The sequence below is a fragment of the Acomys minous genome (assembly GCF_964271855.1).
Source record: "Acomys minous genome assembly, chromosome: 18".
NCBI lineage: Eukaryota > Metazoa > Chordata > Mammalia > Rodentia > Muridae > Acomys > Acomys minous.
Window position 1 is genome coordinate 25,866,001 of NC_140501.1, and position 22,511 is coordinate 25,888,511.

Sequence of the window (22,511 nt, forward strand, 5' to 3'; positions counted from 1 at the left end):
CTAAATAACAGAGATTGATGCTGATATCTGACTTTTTCATGAGTCTCACACAAAAAGAATCCAAGTCCTGAATAGGTAAGAATGTTGATGGAAATGGCCAGGACACCTATTTGATTTTGTGTACCACAGGTACAAAGTTTTCATCAGAATTACATCTAATTTCATCAATCGTTTAAGTCTCCTTTGAACATTTTCCATTTGACACTGTAATACATTTGTGGTTTTTTTCTATTTTAAGATGAAAGTTTTATTTCTTACATTATTTTGTTTGTTTTAGAAATGTTCGGATTAAGTAGGCATTTTGCCCAAATGTGAAAACAACATGAAGTCAACCAATGATGTTTATGTAGAGACTCCACTTCAGATAGACCTGTTCCATGATGTTACCAGGGACAGGGATATTTCCTAGCTCAGCCCATACTTAGTATGGAGCTTATTACAGATCAGAGTTATGACTTCATCTGGCATAGGGAAAACATATGTGTTAAAAGACCCTGACTTCCAACATAGACTACTGTACCCAGCAAAAGTATTTTCTATAATTAAGGAAAAATAAAAAATTTTCATGATATAAACACCTTTCCATAGTTCCTACTCAACAGCAATAATAACAACAAAAATAATCGCAGTGATACATACTAGAAGCAACCCTTCCAGTGGAAAAATGAATAATCACAGCAAGAAATCCAGGAAAGAAAACACAGCTAAAATTCAATAAAATACAGGGAAAAGCTAAGAAAACAAGCTGGAAAAGAATATCAAAATAATTGCAAACTATAAATATCAACACTGACTTTAAATATTAATCAACACTGCTTACCAATGAAATGGAAAAAGCTAGTTAAAAATAATAAATTTTAGGAAAGTTTAGCATCAAAACTCTTGCACAAACAAAAATGAAGAAACACTACTCAACTTATTCTTAAGGCCAGTTTTGATACAAAACTGGATATAAGTGAATATTTACCATGGGTGTCTTTCTGAGTCTGGATTACCTCACTCGGGCTGATCATTTCTAGTTCCATCCATTTGGCTCCGAATTTCAAGCTTTCCTTGTTTAATAGCTGAGTAATATTCCATTGTATAGATATACCACAGTTTCTTTATCTATTCTTTGGTTAGGGACATCTAAGTTGTTTCCAGTTTTGGCTACTATGAATAAAGCTGCTATGAATATAGTTGAGCAAATGTTTTTTGTTGTACGCTGAAACATCATGGTATAACCATACTACAATACACATACCCAAAGATGCTAAATAACAAGGAGAATGCTTAATTCTCATTCAGAAGGGCAAATGGAAAAGAAACCAGAAGCAGGCAAAGAGAAGGAACATGACAGAGAGTCTACCATGGGGGTCCTCTGAAAGACTGCACCCAGCAGTAGATCAAAACAGATACTGAGATTCACAGCCAAAATCTGAGGTGGTTCACAGGGAGTCTTGGGAAAGAGTTAGGGAATAGAAGGACCTAGAGGGGACCAGAGCTCCACAAGGAGATCAATGAAGCCAAAAAGTCTGAGCCTGGAGGAGGGGAGGCATGGGAGTGCTTCCAAAAGTGATGCACCAATCAAGGACCATGGTGAGGACCTAGACACCCTGCTGAGATGTAGCCAATAGGCAGCACAGTGTCCTAGTGGGTCCCACAATATGGGGAGTAGGTGCTATCTCTGAAATGGACCCTGGTGCCCACTCTTTGATCACTTCCCTCTGGCAGGAAAGCCTTACCAGGCCACAGAGGAAGAGGATGCATATAGTCCAGATTAGACTTGAGAGGGTGTGGTAAAATAATAGGGGTGGAGGGTTTCCCTTTTCTGAGGACTATTGGAGGGAATAGGGGGATGAAGGAGGGAAGGAGAGAGGGACTGGGAAGAGATGAGTGAGGAGCCTACAACTGGTATGTGAAGTGAATACATTAAAATCAAAAAATTTTTTAAAATGGAAAGTAAACACACACACAAATTAATTCTAAATTCTGTGAATAATATGGACGCAAATGTTACCCCCAAATATTTTGGAAATAAATTTAAGAATGTATTAAGCCTACAGTACTATCAAATTTGTTTCATTAATGGAGTGTAAGTTTTTTTCAACATATGCAAAGCAACTAATGCAACACAGCATATAAATAGACTAAAGACAAAAATCGTAGAATCACCTCAAGATATCAGAAAAGTCACTTGACAAATTTTAACATCCCTTCATGATTAAAGATACTTCTGAAGAAACTGTGAGTGTGACTCATATGTGTCACAATACTAAAGGTTAAAATAGTAAACATTAGGCAGCATTCAACAAATAAGAGAAATTTAAGAGAATTTCTTCTAATGTAGGAATGAGAGAATAATGGCAATTATCAACACTTTCAAAGTGATTTAAGTCTTTGAACAATAAAATAAGAGAGTTAGAAGGCCAGACTACTCCAATGTGAAGATAGCAGGCACCTGTGCTTAAAAGACCTCAGTACTTCTGAGGCAGAGGCAGGCGGATCGCTGTGGGTTTGAGGCCAATCTGGTCTACAAAGCAAGTCCAAGACAGCCAAGGCTACACAGAGAAACCTTGTTTCAAAAAACCCCCCCCCAAAAAAAAATTAAAAAAAAAACCGCAAAAAAACAAAACAAAAACAAAAAGACCCAAGGATTCTACTAGAAAATCCTTATATTGTTATCAGCACATCAGGATACAAGATCAATATGCAAAATCCAGAACAATTTTTATATGCAGGCACACTGGCAGTAAAAGTATTAGGAAAGCCATTTTTAGGATAATATGGTCACTTGAAAAGAACATTTCTCTATGGAAAATAAATTTGACCAAGGCCTTGAAAAACTTCTACAATGAAACTTTAAGACATTTCTTTCTCAAGACCCAGCTATTCTACTCCTTGGAATATACCCAGAAGATGCTCCACCACACAACAAGGGCATATGCTCAACCATGTTCATAGTGGTCTTATTTATAATAGCCAGAACCTGAAATCAACCTAAATGCCCCTCAGTCAAAGGATGGATTAAAAAAAAAAACCTGTGGTACATTTACAGTATGGAATACTACTCAGCTATAAAAAGCAAGCAAATTCCAAAATTTATGGAGGAATGGAGGAAACTAGAAATGATCATAATGAGTGAGTTAACCCAGAAGCAGAAAGACACACATGGTATATACTCACAGTTGGTCACTAGCCCAAGAGGCATGTCCCATGAAAGTCTTCACTTACCAGGAGATTAGGACAGTTATTAGGACATCCTTTTGGGATTCTATGTGAGAGAAGTATGGGAGAATGAGGAAATAGAAGAATCCAGAGGGCCTTAGAAACCTACAACAAGAATATCATGATGGGCAGATCTGGGCCCAGAGGTTCAGCTCAAACTACTGCACCGACCAAGACAATACTTGCAGTAAACATCGAACCCCTTCTCAGATCTAGCCAATGTACGGGACACTCTCCACAGTTGATTGGAGAGCAAGGACTGTCTTGGACATGAACTCTAGTGACTTCCACTTGGTGGGGATGCCTGGTGGCATCGAGAAAGGATAAGCAAGCTACCAAGATGAGACTTGATAACCTTTGACCATATACTGAGGGAGGAGGTCGCCCTTGGTCACAGACATAGGGGAGGGGAATAGGGTGAAAGTGGGAGGGAGGAAGGAATGGGACAATACTAGGTATGCAATGACATTTAAGATGTAATCTGAATAAATTCATAAAATTAAATTAAATTAAATTAAAAAGACATTGAAAAAATGGAGGAGACAAAAGACCCACCTTTATGCTCAGAGATTGGAGGAATATTCTGAAAATGGCTATATTACCAAAAATGGTCTTTAGTTCCAATATGATTCTCATCAAACTTGAATTACACTCTCCACAGAAAAAGAAATTCAACCCCAAATTATTTATAGAAATACATAAAACTGCAAATAGTCAAACCAATCCTAAACAGAAAGACAGGCCAACAATCTGCTTATCAGATATCAGTCAGCATTATGTACCTTAAGAAAAGAAGGCAACACATTACTCTAAATATGGTTTTCACCTCAATACAACCATTCAGTTAATAGGTAACTCATGCTACATTTGGTAGATCTCTCTCTTTCTCTCTTCCTCTCTTCCTTTAAAACAGAGTCCTACTGTGTAGCTTAGGCTAGCCTGGAGCTCAGTACCTCAATTTCGACCCTGCCTGCTAAGCTGCTATTTCTCTAGTTCTCAAAGGACATATATAAGGCACTAAAAACGAGTTATGATTTAATAACAAATAGCATAATTTATAACAAGCAAACACATGGATTTAGGCTATAAATGTGACTTTTTCAGATTACGAAAAATTTAGTTTTGTTTCATTTTTGCCAGCGGAATATGTATTTGTATATTGATAAGCTACTGTTCCTTTTTTTTCTTTCTTTCTTTCTTTCTTTCTTTTTTCAGTTAGGAAACAGTCCTGGCTGTCATAGATTCACTTCATAGACCAGACTGGTCTTGCAGTTCCCTTTGTAATAAAATTAAATATAATAAAATAAAACAAAAACCATCACAAACTGGCAAAAAAGAATTTTAAATAGGTACAAGAAACAGAAGCCCACTCATCTACATACACAGGAAATAAATAAAAACACTAAGCAGGAAGCCATAATATATACAGAGGACATAGTATTTGCCTCTTCAGGCCTTGTACGTGTCGGCTCATTCTCTGTGAATTCATAGGTGAGGTCATGTTTATTTGGAGGGCCTTGATTTGGGGTTTGTGTTGTTGTTCTGGGTAGTTGTGTGTGTGTGTGTGTGTGTGTGTGTGTGTGTGTGTGTGTGTGTTGGTCGTGCGCCTGCCCTCCACACCCCCTGGCTGTTCTTTTTCTGTTTCCTCCTCCCCAGGGTTCCCTGAGCCCTGATGGCAGAGATTTGATGGATAAATCCCATTTGTGGCTGAGTGTTCTCAGGTTTCTCAGTCTCTGCATAATGTCTGGCTGTGGGTATGAATTTGACTTTTAAAATAACAGTGCTTTTAATAGACTGTGTGTGTGTTTCTTTTTATTTCATATATATATATATATATATATGTATATATATATATACATATATATATATATATATTTAAATCTGTGTTATTTCTGCATTTTTTTGTTTGTTATCTAAAATGACAGGGAGGGAAACAGACTGCAAACAGGAGAGAGAGAAAGAGGGTAGGGCTAAGGAGGACCTAGAATTAACTGGAGAAGGGGAAACTGTGATCAGAATATATACCACGAAAATACTGTTTTCCAATTAAAAACTAAGAGAAAGAACTAAAATACAAAAGCAATGCTTTCATAGTGTAGCTCATATATCTTAGGATAAGAACACAGCACAAAGAAAGTCATAATTTTTTTTTTTTTACTCTACAATATGATATTGTTAACTACAAACACATTGTTTTCTTTTTCTCCCCGATGTTTTAGGAGTAACTGTGCTGGAAGGGCCTATTTACGCAGTGGGAGGCCATGACGGCTGGAGCTACCTGAACACAGTGGAAAGGTGGGATCCCCAGAGCCAGCAGTGGACATTCGTGGCCAGTATGTCCATTGCTCGGAGCACTGTTGGCGTAGCAGCACTGAACGGCAAGTGAGTAGATTATTCTGTAAAGTTTTAATAGATTAAGGCAAAGGTAATTGAGTAGTAGTATTTAAGAATAATTTTAATAAAGGCATGTTTATTTATAATACAAAATAAAATAAAATTTTGATATTGTTAATCCAAGAAGTATTAAGTATATGTTTTGAGACCATTTCTAAACTTTAAGAATTATATTTAAGTAGTAACTAATGTTAATAAGAATTTTGTGTTTACTGTGAAATCCATGTACGACTGCACCCATTTGTCTGCTTTTCAAGCTGTCTTCCCATTACTCTTAATTTAGAAATTCTCAAAATCAACAAGATTTTTATTAAAATTTGCTTCATACAACACATTTTGGTCATATTCTCCCGTTCCCCGACTCATCTCAGGTCTTCTCTACCTCCATAACAATCACGCTAGCTCTCCAACAACAGCAGCAGCAGCAGCAGCAGCAACAACAACAAAAATAGTGAAAATCAAAAATAAAAACAAGCATAAAACAAGTAAGACAAAATGTTCCAAAACAGCAGCAAACAATCCCACAAAAATAAAACAAACATGGAATTTATTTTATATTGTTCAATTTCTACTAGACATAGGATGTTTTTCATATACCCTTTGTCACATAATTGGAAATTTTGATTTTCTGTTTCCTATCATGTATCAACTGCAAATAGCTTCTTCATTAGAAATGGGACTTTGCATCCACTTTCTCTTTTTGCTGTTGGGATGATGTCTGTTTTGAACCTCTGAGGTCCTGTGCATGATTTCACAGTTTCTGTGCGTTCATAGGTATATCAGTCCTATTGGAACGGAAGACACTGTTTCCTTGGAATTATGTACTAACATTGGTTCTCATAATATTTTTACTTCACTTTTGCATAGTACTTGAGTCTTCTTTTTGTAAATGTATTTTTTCTTTTTTCTCATATACATTTATGTTATTACACATATATACAATAAACTTCCTACAGCAAGAAGAACCACAAAACAATAGGGAATTGTATAAATGTTACATTCACAGTGTTTTAGCTCTTTGTACTTGGCAACCTTGCAGAAAACATCTTTTCTATTTTGGTGCATCTAAAATTCTGAATGTAAGTCAATATCTATCATATCTCATCTTTATCAACTTAAGCTTCCCATTCGGTACTGAGTATTGTGAATTCACTCGGTTCTCTGCACACTGTCTAGTTGTTAAGTCTCTGTGTTAATTTCCACTCATGAAAGAGGAAGGTTCTTAGATGAGTATTTCATGATGTGTTCATGGGTATAGCAGTTTGTGATTATCTGTCTTTTTATTTCTGTTATTTTAGTATAAATCTAATAATAAAGTTTCTCCCTGACCCATCTAGTCTCAGGTTCCTAATAGTGCAGGGTATCATCTCAGCTGTGGAGTTGGCCTTAAATCCAATCAAATGTGGTTTAGTAGACACATAACATTCATACCAGAATTGAACCAGTAAATCTTCCAGGAAGGGGGCTTTTCTAAGACACTGATTTTTGTGGCTATGTGACATTGTTGATTACCTTTCTCTTCTGAGAGCTTGCAAAGTACTTTCCCACACCATGTACGCAGTAGGAAGAATTGTCTAGTTGAGCACCAGCTCAATTTCTTCATGACATTCAATTCCTTATGAATATAGATGGAAACTGTTCAGAGAAGCCTTGCAAAATGAATTAAAGAAACAACAAAACAGAATTGATTTTATCTATATTTGTCAACTTGTATTCATCCCAGAAATACAGGGATGTTCAACATACAAAAATTTAAAAAATCTAATCCACTACATGAAGAGACTGATAGACAAAATCCACATTATCATCCAATTAGATGAATAAAATATATTTGACAATATCCAGCTTCCCTCGATGGTATAATTCTTTCCCTTGATGGAAAGAGTAAGGATAAAGGAGACATAAGTCAGAATAGCAAAGGCATTTATAGTAATCCCACAGCCACTGGGGAGAAATGCAAACCATTTCTATTTAAATTAGGAAGAAGGAAAGGATGTTCGTTCTTGCCATACCTTTTCAATAAATGGCTCCTTTCACCAAAATTGTTAAAAATAATTGTTTATTTAAACAAATTAAATGCCATTAGAACTTGGTGAGTTTTTATGAAGTAGTTTAAATTTGCGCATCACTGCATTTATGCATCCTAGCTATTGTCGATATCCAAACAGCTCATGATTCTCACCATTCTCTATATTGGATTATCTCTGTGATGTACCTGGCAGTATAGCAAGACTGAAAACTGCTGATACCTTGCCAGCCAAGAACCTTGCTATCTAACCTGAGAGAGAATCAGAGCTGAGGACTCATGCCATACATTAATGGTGTAACCGGGATGTTGTGTAAAACTACTTTGTCCAAAATTTCTAGTGCAGCCCGAGAATTTATTTGAGATAAAGTCCCCAGCTCATGGCTTTCATTCCTCACTGTTTTATCATTCCTTGTCCTTTGCTTTCTGTATTTATAAGGTGGAAGAGTGACACAGGAAAATCTATATCTGTCCTTTATGCGCACCCCATTCTTTGTGAATTTGTATTTCTTGGCTTTACTGGGTGAGACTTATGAACATATTGTTGATGATGGGTACGCAAACTGGTGTCTTTGGAGAGAACAATTGTGGAAACTATTTCACATTCTTGTTAGAGAGCTGATCACAGTATTGTTAGCTGCAATACACTTGGTAGTTGTTTGCATATTAATATTCAGACTCAAGGTAGTGCATTTACAGCCTTGTATTGTCATGAAATTCAAGTTATGTCCGGCAGCTTTATTTTTGTCCTAAAGCAAACAATTTCATTAAAATTATTTTAGGTACAAAAAGCGATTTACAAATATATATACACATATAGAAATACACTAAAATATTATATTAGTTCTCCATTTTACTTAAGAGGAAGTATTTCCACATGTAGCATTTTCATATTCTAGCTTGATTGATTTTTTGATGACTTTTACTTGAAATTTGTATTTTATAAATACAAATATAATTAATAATGATATTTTCAAAATCATACCTATAAAACATCCTTAAGATTTAACCTGTAAGTAAATATTTGCCATTCAGTTTAAGATGTGCAATCTTTAAACTAAAGTATTTTATTGTCACTATAGCAGGATGATTATATTAAATACAAGTAGTGTCTAAATGTGTAATGATGTTTACTCTTGTCAGAGATGATTCAGTTTATTCACATTGGTTCATATTTTAATATTGTACATAATAAATATTATTCATATATTAAATGTATGAAACTAAAGTGGAAAATACATCATGTATTTCTAAATAATAACTTTTAAAGTTTAGTGACAATGTTAATTTGTTTAATATTTATTAATAACATAAGTTTTGTGGGAAGAGAAACACTAAAATAATAAACTTTTGTTTCTGCCTTTAGAAAAATGATATTTAATACTTATACAATTAAGTGTTTTTCTAATGAGTCTCCCTTTATACATAACTGGGTACTTTTCTTTGAAGATTTTGATATCTCTTTTTTGTTTTTTATGTTTAGTGTTTTGATTATTTTGTATCATGGGGAATTTCTTCTATTATCCTGTTTATTTGGCATTCTGTATGCAACATTGTCTTAATTAATTTGTTCCATTAGTGTGCAATTAAATGCACAAGCATTGGTGTTTGAATGTTCTATTTACTTTATTTTAGATTGTTTTGATAATTATTTGTATCAGTTATTATTTCTTATGAGTTTATTCTTAAATATATTAATATGTGCATTTTTATAGCAAATATTCTCAAATCATAACATATATATATTCTAGTAACAATTTTTGCCATGATGTAAGTGAAATGTTATACTGTTTACCTTTTTACCCCTTTCTGTGTGTATTCATTACATAGTTTGTGTTTCAGTCGGGGTATATAATATCTTCAGAAACATCCTTAAATTTTTCATTTTACTAGAGTTATTCATGCAAAATAGCAAAGTTGGATAGTGATATTATTTTAAATTATTTTGCTGAATTTCTTTACATTTTAACAAAGTATATTACCTCAAATGTATTTTATATAAATCTATTTTGAATGGTTTCATCTTATGTACAATCATCGTTTTCATTTAAATCAAACCAATGCATTTCTGCTTTGGGAATCTTTTCTTACTACTGGAATATGTTCTAAGAGCCTCAAGTTTCTGTGGTTTTATGACTCCCTTAATATCTAGGTGGTTTTCTTGTCTTAGACAAACATCTAATACAAAGTGTTTTTTCACTACCAATCCAAAACAGAGAATACTTTCAGCTCTGACAACTTTTTGAGCTTTTACTCACTTCTATGAATACAAGTTTTCATTTCATTTTCAATATCACTGATGTACCACTATATCTAAGTGCTGTATCTTTGTCATTTATAATTCTCTCAATAGAGAAACATGAGTACCAATGACCAGTCATCTTGTACAAAAATTAGAAATTTTCCTAGAATTTAAACCTAACGCGTTCCTACATATCAAAAGCAATATAATACTGAATCCATTAAATAATCTTCTAATAACATATATGGATCATCTTAATCATCTTTGGTTAGCAATCCAGAGATTTACTTTGCAAACAAAAATGCAACCAACAACTTAATAAGATTTTGGCATGGGGATTTACCATCATCTTAGACTCCCCAATGTCCGAAATAGTGTCCCTGTGTTAGCTTATTGCACATAGATACTATGTGTATATGCATGTGTATGCTTTTATTCTTTCAACACTACCTTGGTTTTGTTAAGTCTTCGCATTCTAGATAAATTTAAATGTATTTCTACTTGTTTGATTATTTCTATATTATCATGTAACGTTACTACTGATGCAATATGAATAATAGCACACACTGGCGTGAATTTCAGGAAATGGGTGTTATCTTCCCTTTAGCATCTGGAAAACAAAATAAAAACAATACTATGCTATTCATTTCATATTTTATCATGGACTTCTCCATTCTCTTGGGACTTCACTTTAATGATTCTGGTAACTATTATAAATTTACAATCAATAGGAAACATTTAGCCCAAGAATCATGAGAAGAAAAACAATATTTAATTTCTCTACTATACCTCAGTGATGACTTCTGTTCTTTAGTTCTCAAGGTCTATCCCCGGTATTGTACTTCCTATGGGAGAGTCCCTTTTTATATTTAAAACTTTTATTATTTTTCTCAAAGGTGGAACCCAAAATTGTTTTAATTTATACCAGACTCACAAAATTTTAAAGAGAAAACAAGAAGTAAAGGTGAATAAAAAGTGCTCATTTATTGAATCCTACTATTAGATATAGGAGATTTATATATTATCTCCTATTTGGTTTGGTTTGGTTTGGTTTTCCAGTGAGTTTGTTTCTAACATGGGGTAAAATTCACTTTGGTATTAAGAATAAATTTGAAATGCTTATACTTTTCTTCTTTCACCAATTTTTGGGATCGCCGACATTCCTAGGAACCATACGGTTTTTTGTTCAGTGTGCTATGAATATTGATTGACCTTTGCTTTTTATGGACAATGCCATGTTATCTATTTTAAACAGTGATTAGGAACTAACTTTGTGCTTTCTATATACAAACACAGGCAGTACATACTATCCAAGGTGAAACCCTAGGAACTGTCTGATTCTTAGCACGTGGAGAAGCATTCTAGTATCAAAGTACAACCTGTCTCAATTCCATGAGTATGCAAAGTGAAAAACACAAATTAAGTTTTCTTTAAATGATGAGGCACAAAAATTTGGATAGACAACATGCTAACATGTCATTATGAATAGAAAAAATTGATTAAAACAAAGACACAGTATTGATTTATAACTTTATATCAGTTCTATCTTGCAGAATAATCTATTTCTCAAAAGTTGTATAAAATCATTTTTTTACTTAAAATAATTGAATGGCTATAAAACAAGCCAATAATGAAAAGAGTAATTTCAAAAAGCATGTCTCAAAACCACCAAACACAAAAAAGAAAGTCAAATGCATCTCAGTTTTCTATTTTCTGTCAGTCACTACCAGCTTCAGTCATAGAAGATGTTGTTTTCAACAAAGACCACCTGTGCTTCTTCAGTTTTCTTCAGTTTTCAACCTCATAAACAGCCACATCTCTGGTGTATTGAGCCATTTTGATTAATGGAACACAATTTGGTTTTCCTCATTTATACAACTTCTTTAAAGAAATCTTTCTACTTGCACGTTTCATTTTTTTTCCCTTGAGAATGAATGCAATCATTTTGCTACCATCATCCCCTTAACTCTTCTCCTTATAGAGTCTTCTAATCTCTAAAACCCACGTCATGCTGTATTATTAACTTGCTAAAGCTCTAGTTCCCGAAATGCCCATGGGAAGATGAGGATGACAAGTCTCTTCTTATGATAAAATGTATTCAGTCAAGAGGGTTTTTTTTTTAAATAATTATGCATTGTTTGGCCTAAATAGTAGATGACATAATTCATAGTATTTCCCGCTGTGTAAGAGCCTTGTTTAATATTCACATTTTCACTGAAACTGTTTTTAGCACCAAATCAATGTTATCTTTTCTTTTTGTGACACGAAGACACTTGACTGATGTCTGTCAATTGTCAGTGTTGCTGCAGCAAACCTTAAAAGGTAGTTTTTTCCAAGGAGATTTTTATACATGAATCTTCAATTAAAAAAAAAAACTCTAAGATGCACCAAAATAAAATTGTATTTATTTTTAATATTAAAATATTCAGTGACAAACATAATACAGCAAAGGGTTATATATACCTATCTGCCAGAAGATTAAATTATCTTATGTAGAAATAGGAAACAGCAATGAAAAAAGAAGGTGCCACCCCAGAACAGCTGGCAAGATTGTGTCAAAGTATTACGTTTGAACATCTGCTGTGTTTGACATTTAATTCTACTAAAGTCTTAAAATGTGATAAATATACCTAAGCTATTTTGCATATTTAGAATATCAGGTTATAAAAAGAGCACATTCTAATAAATAAAGTAATATGGGCTCTGTCCGGTTTTAGCACACAACCTTGTGTTTCTGTCATGTGTGGTAGGCACAAATCTAAGGCTGAGTAGGCAGCCAGCATCAAGCTTTCTTAGTAAGTAGGAATAAGAGAAGTCATCCATCTGAAAGCTTAGAGAAATCCAGAAATAAGCAGCTCATACAAAGGGGTTCCTTGAGCAGATGAAGAAAGAACATTTTACACTGGTGTCTACATATTGTCTTGGGATCAGATTAAAGGATTTTCAATTTATTAAGAAACAAAGGGCTAAACTAGACCTAGATCCACTTTACTGTCCTTACCCTACAGCGTGACATTATAATAGTTAAGACCCACAGGACAGGCTACCTGAATGCTGTTTTTAGGAAAGTTAATATGAGCCAGGTGTGGTGGTGCGTGCCTGTAATCTCAGCACTATGGGAGGCAGAGGCAGACAGATCACTGGGCTACAGGCCGAGGCCAAGACAGGCGAGGCTACACAGAAAAACCCTGTCTTGAAAAAATAAAACAAAACAAAACAAAATAAAATAAGAAAGAAAGAAAGGGAAAAAATAAACAATATAATACATGTGTAAATATGCGCATATATACATATATGTGTGTATACATATATATTTACACAAAAATCATTTTTATTTTCATGTATATATGATTTTCAATTGACTTGGCCAAATGTTGACCTTTTTTAATTATATTATAAACATGCTTTCATAGGTTTTATTTAACTAGGAAAAATAGTAAAAACAGTGTGTAAGATACAGATATTTAAGAAAATGCTGGACATGGTGGCACACAACTTTAATTAACCTAGCACTCGTGACGCAGAGCCAGATGGATTTCTGTGAGTTCGAGGCCAACCTGATCTACAAAGTGAGTCTAGGACAGCCAGGGCTACATAAAAAAACACGATGTCAAAAAAAACAAAAACAAAACCAACAACAATAAAAGTTAAATGTCAAGGACAAGAAATATGGAATTAGGGAAAGCTTTCTGGTGGTAAGAGCAATTGACTTATAATTAAATGTATACCTCTACATGAGATATAAAGGCACTAGCAGAGAGAAGGCATGACTTTCCTGGACCCACAGAGATAAAAAACAACAACAACAACAAAAAAAAACGTTTAGCTTTGTAATATGAAGCTCACATCACTTCCTAATGACAAATTATCCCTTTTGTTGTCCTTGTGCTGTTTTTTTTATCAAGACTTCCTATTAGAAAAAAATCTGTCACCATGCATGAGTGGACCATTTACTTCTTTGTTCTTTTTTTAAATGACAACATAATCACAAAATTTTAGTCAAGGAAATGAACCCCTGAAATAATGACTGTCTTCTAGAATCTTACTGATTATGAATTTTCATGTGCCTACAATATTGTATACGCAAGGCTTTAGTACGCTGTGTAGCACACAAGACTGTTAAAGGTCTTTCCTTCATTCAGCTGCTTCCTCAATCCAGTTCCCTAAATTGGAACTTCCTTGGACCAGGGGATTACAAGTTAATACTCTGTGAACACTAAGCATGAATGGCTATATTTTGAAGACAATTAGCGACGTTTTATATGGATCCCCATATTTTCATGGTAAAACAAGAAACATGTAAGAAAGTTTTCTTAGGCCAGAGAACAGGTTTGTTTCTGAAATGAAAGTGTAGTTTTCCTTCAAGACAACGTTTAAAGAGGTTGTTTGAAGCTCCCTTTTCAAAGAGCAACACGTCTTAAACTCAAGATGCCTTAGGGGTGAAACAAGCTCAGTGGTTGATTTTCCTTCTCAATGTTTCTGCATCATCATTAGAAAACAAATGAATGTGAACAAGCAATTTACAATGTCCCTTGATTTTATTTACAATGTTTGTCTGTTAAGACCCTGGGCAGTGGTCTTCTGTGAGCTTCTGTAACCTGGCAGATTAAAAAGAGGCTTACATCTCACTCTTTTAACAGAGAGATGATATAACTGAAAATAAAAACAAGAACTAGGCTTTCTATTGTATGGCTCTAACACTAGCACCCAGGAGGCAAAAAACTCAAAAGATTGTTCAGTGTTCAATGCCAGTTTTAACTACATAGTATGCAACCAAAACTGGATCTCAAATCCAAAGATTCAATAAATGTATAAAGTATGAAAGGGGCAACTTGTTTCTTAATATTCAAATACTACTTTGGTAAATATTTGATCCTATATCCCAACAACACAAGACTTATTGCCAAGAGCTGCCGTAGTATATGTGATTGAATACAAAATCAGTAGTACCCTTTTTAACGTGCATTAACTAGCTAGATATGAAGGAATAGAAACTTGATCCTAAAACATAATGTAAAGTTGAATTTATGCTAATTAAGCACAGAAATAATAGAAAATAGCGGGGCAAAGTCAGATGCTTGTTATTCTCAGCAAAGCATGAAGCTATACTAAAATCAAGTATATGTCTGTATCTTATCCCTACTCTAGCATGGAAGATATATGTGCTGCTTAATCATTTCTTGTAGATTCAAAATGAAATCTCAGCTCCATATCTTGGCCTCCACACCTCTTTGTTCATCTATGCTTTTAATCCCACGAGCTGCATCACTCCATCCTTTCCTTCCCAACCTTCTGTCAGGTTTTATACATCAGCTGCTGTTATCTTTCATCATCCATGTCTATACTCATAATGCTTTCCTTGTATGTAATGCTGCCACTGCATTTTTTCATCCTACAGACCTCACTCAGCCTTCAATGCTAACTTGAAGTTGTCACATTTCCTCTCTTGCTGTGAAACTGTCAGCTGTCACCCTGACTGTTGTCAGGGCATTTATGTCAACGTTATAATCATCTCTGCTCTTCAGAGTCCTACCACTAAATTGTCCTGTTAAAGAAATAAAGCAGAGAGTATGCACTATGGTTAAATAGATTGAGAGTGGCATCTAAGAGGATACACAATGCTCATGATTCATGAGAGTCTGTGCACAGAGTAAAATATTTGAGCAGCTCATGGTGTTATTTATATTCTTTGGTTATTATAATTTGGGGATAATATAATAAATTGTTGTTTTATTTACTTTTATATCTTAGTTCCTGGTCATTTATTTTTTTAAGAAATAGATTATAGATAAATGTGATTGACTAGGTATGCTCACAAAGTACTCATTTTCTGTTGGTGGAATACAAATATGAGTTTTCATAAGGCATTCAAGGAGCAGTAAGCAAAAGCATTGTTAATTCTTTAAATGAATTCTAATCCAAGTAGTTTTTTGAAGGTCTTTTGTGATAGAGTGTATTTTCTGCTATCATTTTTCTAATATCAGGTATTACTTTTATGTTGTTAAATCATACTAATTGCCCTTTATTCTGTTGAACATAGCATACTTTGAATACTACAAAACCATAACATATTCCAATTGAAAACACTAAATTATGTAGTTTAAGTTAGCATATCTTAAGGAGGAATTTACATAAATGTTTATAATGATTTTTTTCCATTTAGACATTAAACACATTTATTTAATATGTATATCATGTGTTACTAGATTTTACCCTTTAAAATATAAGGAACTAATAAAAAAAGTTGATAATATAATCTGTGAATGTTGCTGAAATAATTTGCCATGTAAAATATTATAGAATGTCCTATAACTGAAAAGTATGTGAATACATTCATACTTTCCTTTATAAATGCTAATTAACTTACAGTAATATATTCTTATATTCTACAACAAAAAATGAAATATTTATAAGTCACTCATTCCTCATGTATAAATAGGTTTTCCCTTACCTAATATATGTTATTATAATTTTATTAATTAATTTACCTTACAACTTAATTATTGTAGAGTTTTTGTGTGAAAGTCTGATGGATCTTTTGAAATGATTTTATTTGTGCCTGTAGATATGTGGCTTTTATTCTTTATTATGTAAATTCGGTGTATTAATAGCAGTAATTGATGGTTGTATATAGATGACTGATTGCAACTTGGTTTTAAAGCCCACTCTGACCATTTAATGTAGTGCTGAATACAATTTGCTACTATATTTTTAGATATATCAGCATCTAATTTATCAAATCTGTAGTGTCTTAGTCTAATTCTTGTCTTATAGCTTTGAATGGCCCCATAAGTCAGGTTGGAAAGTGCATGGTCTGAATATACTAACGCAGCCTTAAAGATCTAGGCTTTACTTTGGTGGTTCAAAATATTAAAACAATGTTTATATCCTGATCATCCCTGTAATAGTATGACATTCTGTGAGGTATCATGATTTGGTTTTAGTAGATGCACAGAATCTTATATTTCTTCTGTAGATTATGGCATATCCTTACATATGTCATTGATTATTTCAAAAATTAAAACAAATCTGACATAATATTTGACTTTTATATATTATATCCTATTAACTTCACTTGGTTAGGCTTAGATTTCCGATTGATGTGCAGAGTTTATGTCATGTTTATGAATAAGTAGAGAGACTGAAGCTCATAGCTTTTGAAACATTAGGGAAAATGTGATATTTTTTCTATGAATTTTTTAAAAAGAGACAATGTATGTGTTATATGCCTCATATGTAAACCATTATTCAGTGCTTCCACAGAGTACATTTAGTTACATTTTGGTAATATCTCAGAATTATAGAGTACTTCTTTGAGTTATATCTTCAACCTACATGAATTGGAAGTAAACGGATTCAGAATTCATGATGTGTTAAGGATGATAAAACTTTTGAGTGATTATTTTACTTCTTGGGTAATTTTACAAGCTAAATTGTTGAATGCTTGTCATTTATAATGCTCTTATTGCTTAATTTTTATCACTTTATAATGCTGAGAGTCAGCAGACAACTTCTGAGTAATCAAGCGAGGTAGCACGACAGTCACACAGAGTACACTCAGGCAAGCAGAGATATTTGTCATGTCATGCAGCATGAGAAATGGAAATGGCTTCGTAAATAAATGTATCCATAGTTTGAAATCAGCTTAAACACCATATTGTAGACTTATCAAGGAACACTGATGTATGGAGTTTAAAACCTCAGGCCTCCAAGCTTTAATACACCATGCAGTGTGTCATTTCTATTTATCTATTTTGAAACTGAAAATAAAAGTGGAGAATCAAATCTACAAGAAAGGTAAGAAGAATTTTCATAGTTATAATTCAATTTGATAAAAATATATTAAAAGATGAGAATAATATTTAATACTTCCTTCAGAAGTTACAACTACATGTCCTTGAGCTACTATTCGCCCCTTTTAACTCGAAAGGTCACAGCAGCCTCAATTTCTTCTCACCCATTATGATTTTTTACCACTCCTAAGAATGTGCCCTCAGCTTAATCAGTCTCAACTCTTGAATTTTTTAGAGAATTGTAACCTCTGCTTTAATCACTGTTATGATCTTCCATTTTATGAAAAGGTCATTTTGTTGCTGAGACATATTCCGGTTGCTTATTTAAAATAGCAAACTTAATCTATATACTTACCAAGGTTTTCTTGACACCGATTCTGAATTGTAGCACATAGTGGCTTCCGCAAACATATCTATGTGTCTGATCTGTCTATAATACACCAGAAAAATTGCAGATTTTAAAAAATGCTTATATAGTATACACACACACACACACTGTATGCCATATATATATGTCAATGTGTGACATAAAAATACCAAATGAGTAAATAATTTGAGGTAAATGTGGAAGTCTTCATGAATTACCATAAGATGAAGAAAAGTAGGTTTAGAGGGTTAGAAAATGTATGTTTAAATCATTTAATCTCAGTTGTGATGCAGAACTTAAATTTGAAGTTCCTATTATAGTCCTGTCAACAAAACAACTACAACAGCAATGATTGTAAATTTTAGACTCACTTATTCAAACCAGTTTCATGAATTTCCTGTGAAGTTTGCTTAAGCTGAAGAATACACACTGAGGAAGATGTTATGATGACATACATTAGAATATTTGTGTAGTGCTCTAAACTATGACAGTGCAATGCAGTATCTGTACATGATTACTGACTTCAAATAAAATAATCACAATCCTCTCACTATGGTCATCGTTCTATATCTTACTCAACATTTTGATGCATATATTAAATATTCCTGAGTATTCAAAATGATCTGTCATTGCTGTTTAATCATTATTATAAACAATCTAACTATACAGAATCTAACATTGGAAAGTTATTTTCATGTAAGTTCACAAGGAATACTGCATGTCACAATAACAAGCATTACTTCTACATGGCATTGTTTGTAATGCTACCTTCAACAAGATCTACATTTGAAGTAGTATGTTTCTATTTTCAGCTTACACTCTGAACTTTGTTTAAAAAATTTTTTTGTTTACATTTTTATCATCCAAACTGTAATATTAAATATCTTACTAATTGTGGTTTCAGGTTATATTCAGTTGGGGGCCGAGACGGAAGCTCTTGTTTAAGTTCAATGGAATATTATGATCCTCATACGAATAAGTGGAGCATGTGCGCACCGATGTGTAAGAGGAGAGGGGGCGTTGGAGTTGCCACCTGTGATGGTTTCCTTTACGCAGTGGGTGGTCACGACGCTCCTGCCTCAAACCACTGCTCCCGGCTCCTGGACTATGTGGAAAGGTAAGTGCCGAGGACACAAGGAAAGCCCCGTATGCTTCAGGACTACTCTTTTAATTTGTCTCTTTTTCTTCCACTCACCTTCCCTCCCGTCTTACTTCCATTCTTCTTTTTTTATGGATCTTATTTTGCATATGAGCATTTTCCATCTGGCTTCCTCTGTTCCGTTAGCTTAAAGCCACAACTGCATTTCCATGTGATACTCAAGTATCCTCCACATTTCTATTGTTGTGTTCTTAAACTGACGACTGAAGTGAAGCATTGCCATTAATTACACAGTAAGGTTCATCATCCTTTTTAGAAATGGCTATTTTATCCATTTGCTCTATGGAGTAGTTATCATGCTACTTCAAACTCACAAAGCTGTAGCAGAGACCATTTTGTTCTTAACCTCCCTTTGCTTTGTTTATTGATTTCTTTCTATTTATTTTAATTTATTCACTTTACATCCCAATTTTAGCCCTCTTCCTTGTTGCCTCCTGGTCTGCTCTCCCTCTCTCTTCCCATTCCCCTCATCCTCAGAAAGGGGAGCCCTGCTCCCAGAACATCTGACCTCTGCCTATTGAGTCTAATCTGGACTATCTGTATCCTCTTCCTCTGTGGCCTGGTAAGGCTGCTCCACCAAGGGGAAGTGATCCATAAGTGGACACCAGAGTCCATATCAGAAGTAGTCACTACTCCCCATGTTATGGGATCCTCAATGTGACTATGTTGCCTATCTACTACGTCTGTGTAGAGGGTCTAGATCCTCACTATGAATGGTCCTTGGTTGGTGCATCAGTTTCTTCAGCAAGCCATCCCCCCCCCCCCTCCGCCCCTGCCATGGCCAGATTTGTTGGATCCAATTGGTCTCTTTGTGGAGCTCCTGTTCCTTCCAGGTCTTCCTGTCCCCCAACTCTTCCATAAGATTCCCTGTGCTCCACCCTGAAGTTCGACTGTGTGTCTCAGCATCTGCTTTGATCCTCGTCTGGGTGGCGTCTTTCAGAGAACCTCTATGATAGGCTCCTGTCCTGTTCCTTTTCTTCAACAGCTTCCGCTTAACACCATTTTGAAACAACCTGGAAATATATACTTTCTATAACCCTGGTTTATGTAGGAAATGTTCCTGGTTCTGGTTCTAGGAAAATCTGGACCAGATACACCAGCGGTATGAGTTGGTACCTTGACTTCAGGTTTAGTCTAATAAGACTGGCATATATTGCTTTCTTGTAGGTGTATGAGGTCATTTAGAACTGTTGGACCCGTATGGAGCAGATACTTTTAACTGCTGAGCAAAGCTTGTGAATGTTCTAATTACATATTCGTGAAACTTCATCTACACAGAAATGAAAATAGACAATATCAAGATAATAACTAGTTTATTAGCTAGGATAAGTGATTCTGTTTTAACTTCCCAGTCTCAGTGATACAATACCATGCGATTTCTTACTCATAGTCCGTGTTCATAGCATCGTTGTCCTGCCACTATGAGTGACATGGCAAAACAATGTAAAAAGGAAAGAGGCTTGGCAAGAAATTGTTTGCTCATTTTAAAGATCTACCAGCAGACAACCATTTTCAGATCACATTTTAGTGACATATTGGTGAAACGGCCACAATAAGTTGGGATCACAGTATTTAGGAACAATATAGTATCCATGCATCATGATGAATATATGACAAATTACATCTTGATATTAAGAAACCACATCATTCTATAATAATTATATTTGGGCATGGGAGAGTAGGTGGGAAATAAACAGTTAATCTAATTTAAAGTCATTTTCCTAAACATATAAGATGTTTTTACAATTAAGCATTCTCTAATATGCATATGTGTTAAACTGAGGTGTTCAGTAATCCAATAAATGTAATGTTTTGTAAATATTTAAGACAGTCATTTATTTTGAAGTTACTAATGATCTCATGGGCCATTTACTTTCACCTACTAAATACTTTGGAATATGGAGGAATTATTGCATATGATAAGGCTGCCACTTTTACCTTACACACTTTAGGTAAACACTGCTAAGGAAATGATATTTCCTCAAAGAATTCTATCTGAGTTTGCTCTATAATGTATTGAACTGTTATTTGTTTACACAAGCAGCAATAATTTAGTCTCAGGATATGTTTATGAAGCAAAGTTAGATTTAAGTATACAGAGCTATTTTAAGTTATAGGCACTCAGTGAGTATGCATAGCTTAAGTAATGAAGAAGAACAGAGCATTATCATGATTCTTATGTAAATTCACACTGCCTATCAGATTCGAAGCACTTTCTCACATTGCAAAGCATAATTTCATACTGATGGTTTCTTACATAAGTGATCAATAAATCAAGATGTATAATAATTCCTCTGAAATGCTATTTTCTGCATATAACGTAAACAGTGCTTTTAATATATTATTATAGTCATAAGTCATACTTTGCTTTATATATGTATATCACATATATATCAAGATGATATCTTATGGAGACACATGCTTTATGCAATAATGGTGTCAAGAACATCTGTTTACCAAGAAGAGACTTGATACCCTATGAGCATATACAGGGGGAGGTAATCCCCCTCAGGAACAGTCATAGGGGAGGGGAATAAGGGGAAAATGGGAGGGAGGGAAGAATGGGAGGATACAAGGGATGGGATAACCATTGAGATGTAACAAGAATAAATTAATAAAGGAAAAATAAATTTAAAAAAAGAATAAAAGGTCTCAGTGGGAAAAAAAACTGACCATAAATTCTCACATTGAGCACACATATCACCAGCACTTTAGAGCAGGCACAAAGGCAGGGAATGAAAAGACTGAGTTAAGAATAGTATGGGAAACAGACAAAATTTTGTTTTATAACAAAAATTCACCTAGTAAGTGATATTGATTGATAAAATTCACTATATGTCCTCATTTTTAGAATAATTGAAGTCTATAAGATACTATTCATAAGGCGAGTAACTTCTTAGCCTCTAGCCATTTATATATAAGTGGTACTTTGCTTACATTTTTTTCTTATTGCTCTTTCTATTATAGTGTACAAACTGAATATCAAAGTATACCATTCAGGATTATATCCTAGCATACATAAATGAACCCAAGAAGGCTACCAGGGAGCTCATACATCTAAGAAACATTTTCCACAAAGTGGCTGAATACAAAATTAACCAAATACACAAAAACAAACAGACAGACAAACAAAACCAGTAGTCCTTCTGTACACAAAGACAAACAGACTGAGAAAGAAGTTAGGGAAACAACACCCTGTAAAATAGCCACAAAAAAATAAAATTTGTTGGTGTAACTCTAGCCAAGCAGCTGAAAGACTTGTATGAAAAAAAAAACTTCAAGTCTCTGAAGATGGAAATTGAGGAAGATATCAGAAGATGGAA

At 34.2% G+C, this 22,511-nt stretch overlaps 1 protein-coding gene across 1 annotated transcript in view; it reads left to right on the plus strand.

Annotated features, from left to right (window-relative positions):
- KLHL1 (kelch like family member 1) overlaps positions 1-22,511 on the plus strand; it is a 323,361-nt gene that overhangs the window by 272,411 nt on the left and 28,439 nt on the right. The window contains exons 8-9 of the mRNA XM_084768289.1: positions 5,427-5,589; positions 18,934-19,146. Of these exons, the coding sequence (XP_084624415.1) occupies positions 5,427-5,589; positions 18,934-19,146 (376 nt within the window). The remainder of the gene's footprint in view (positions 1-5,426; positions 5,590-18,933; positions 19,147-22,511) is intronic.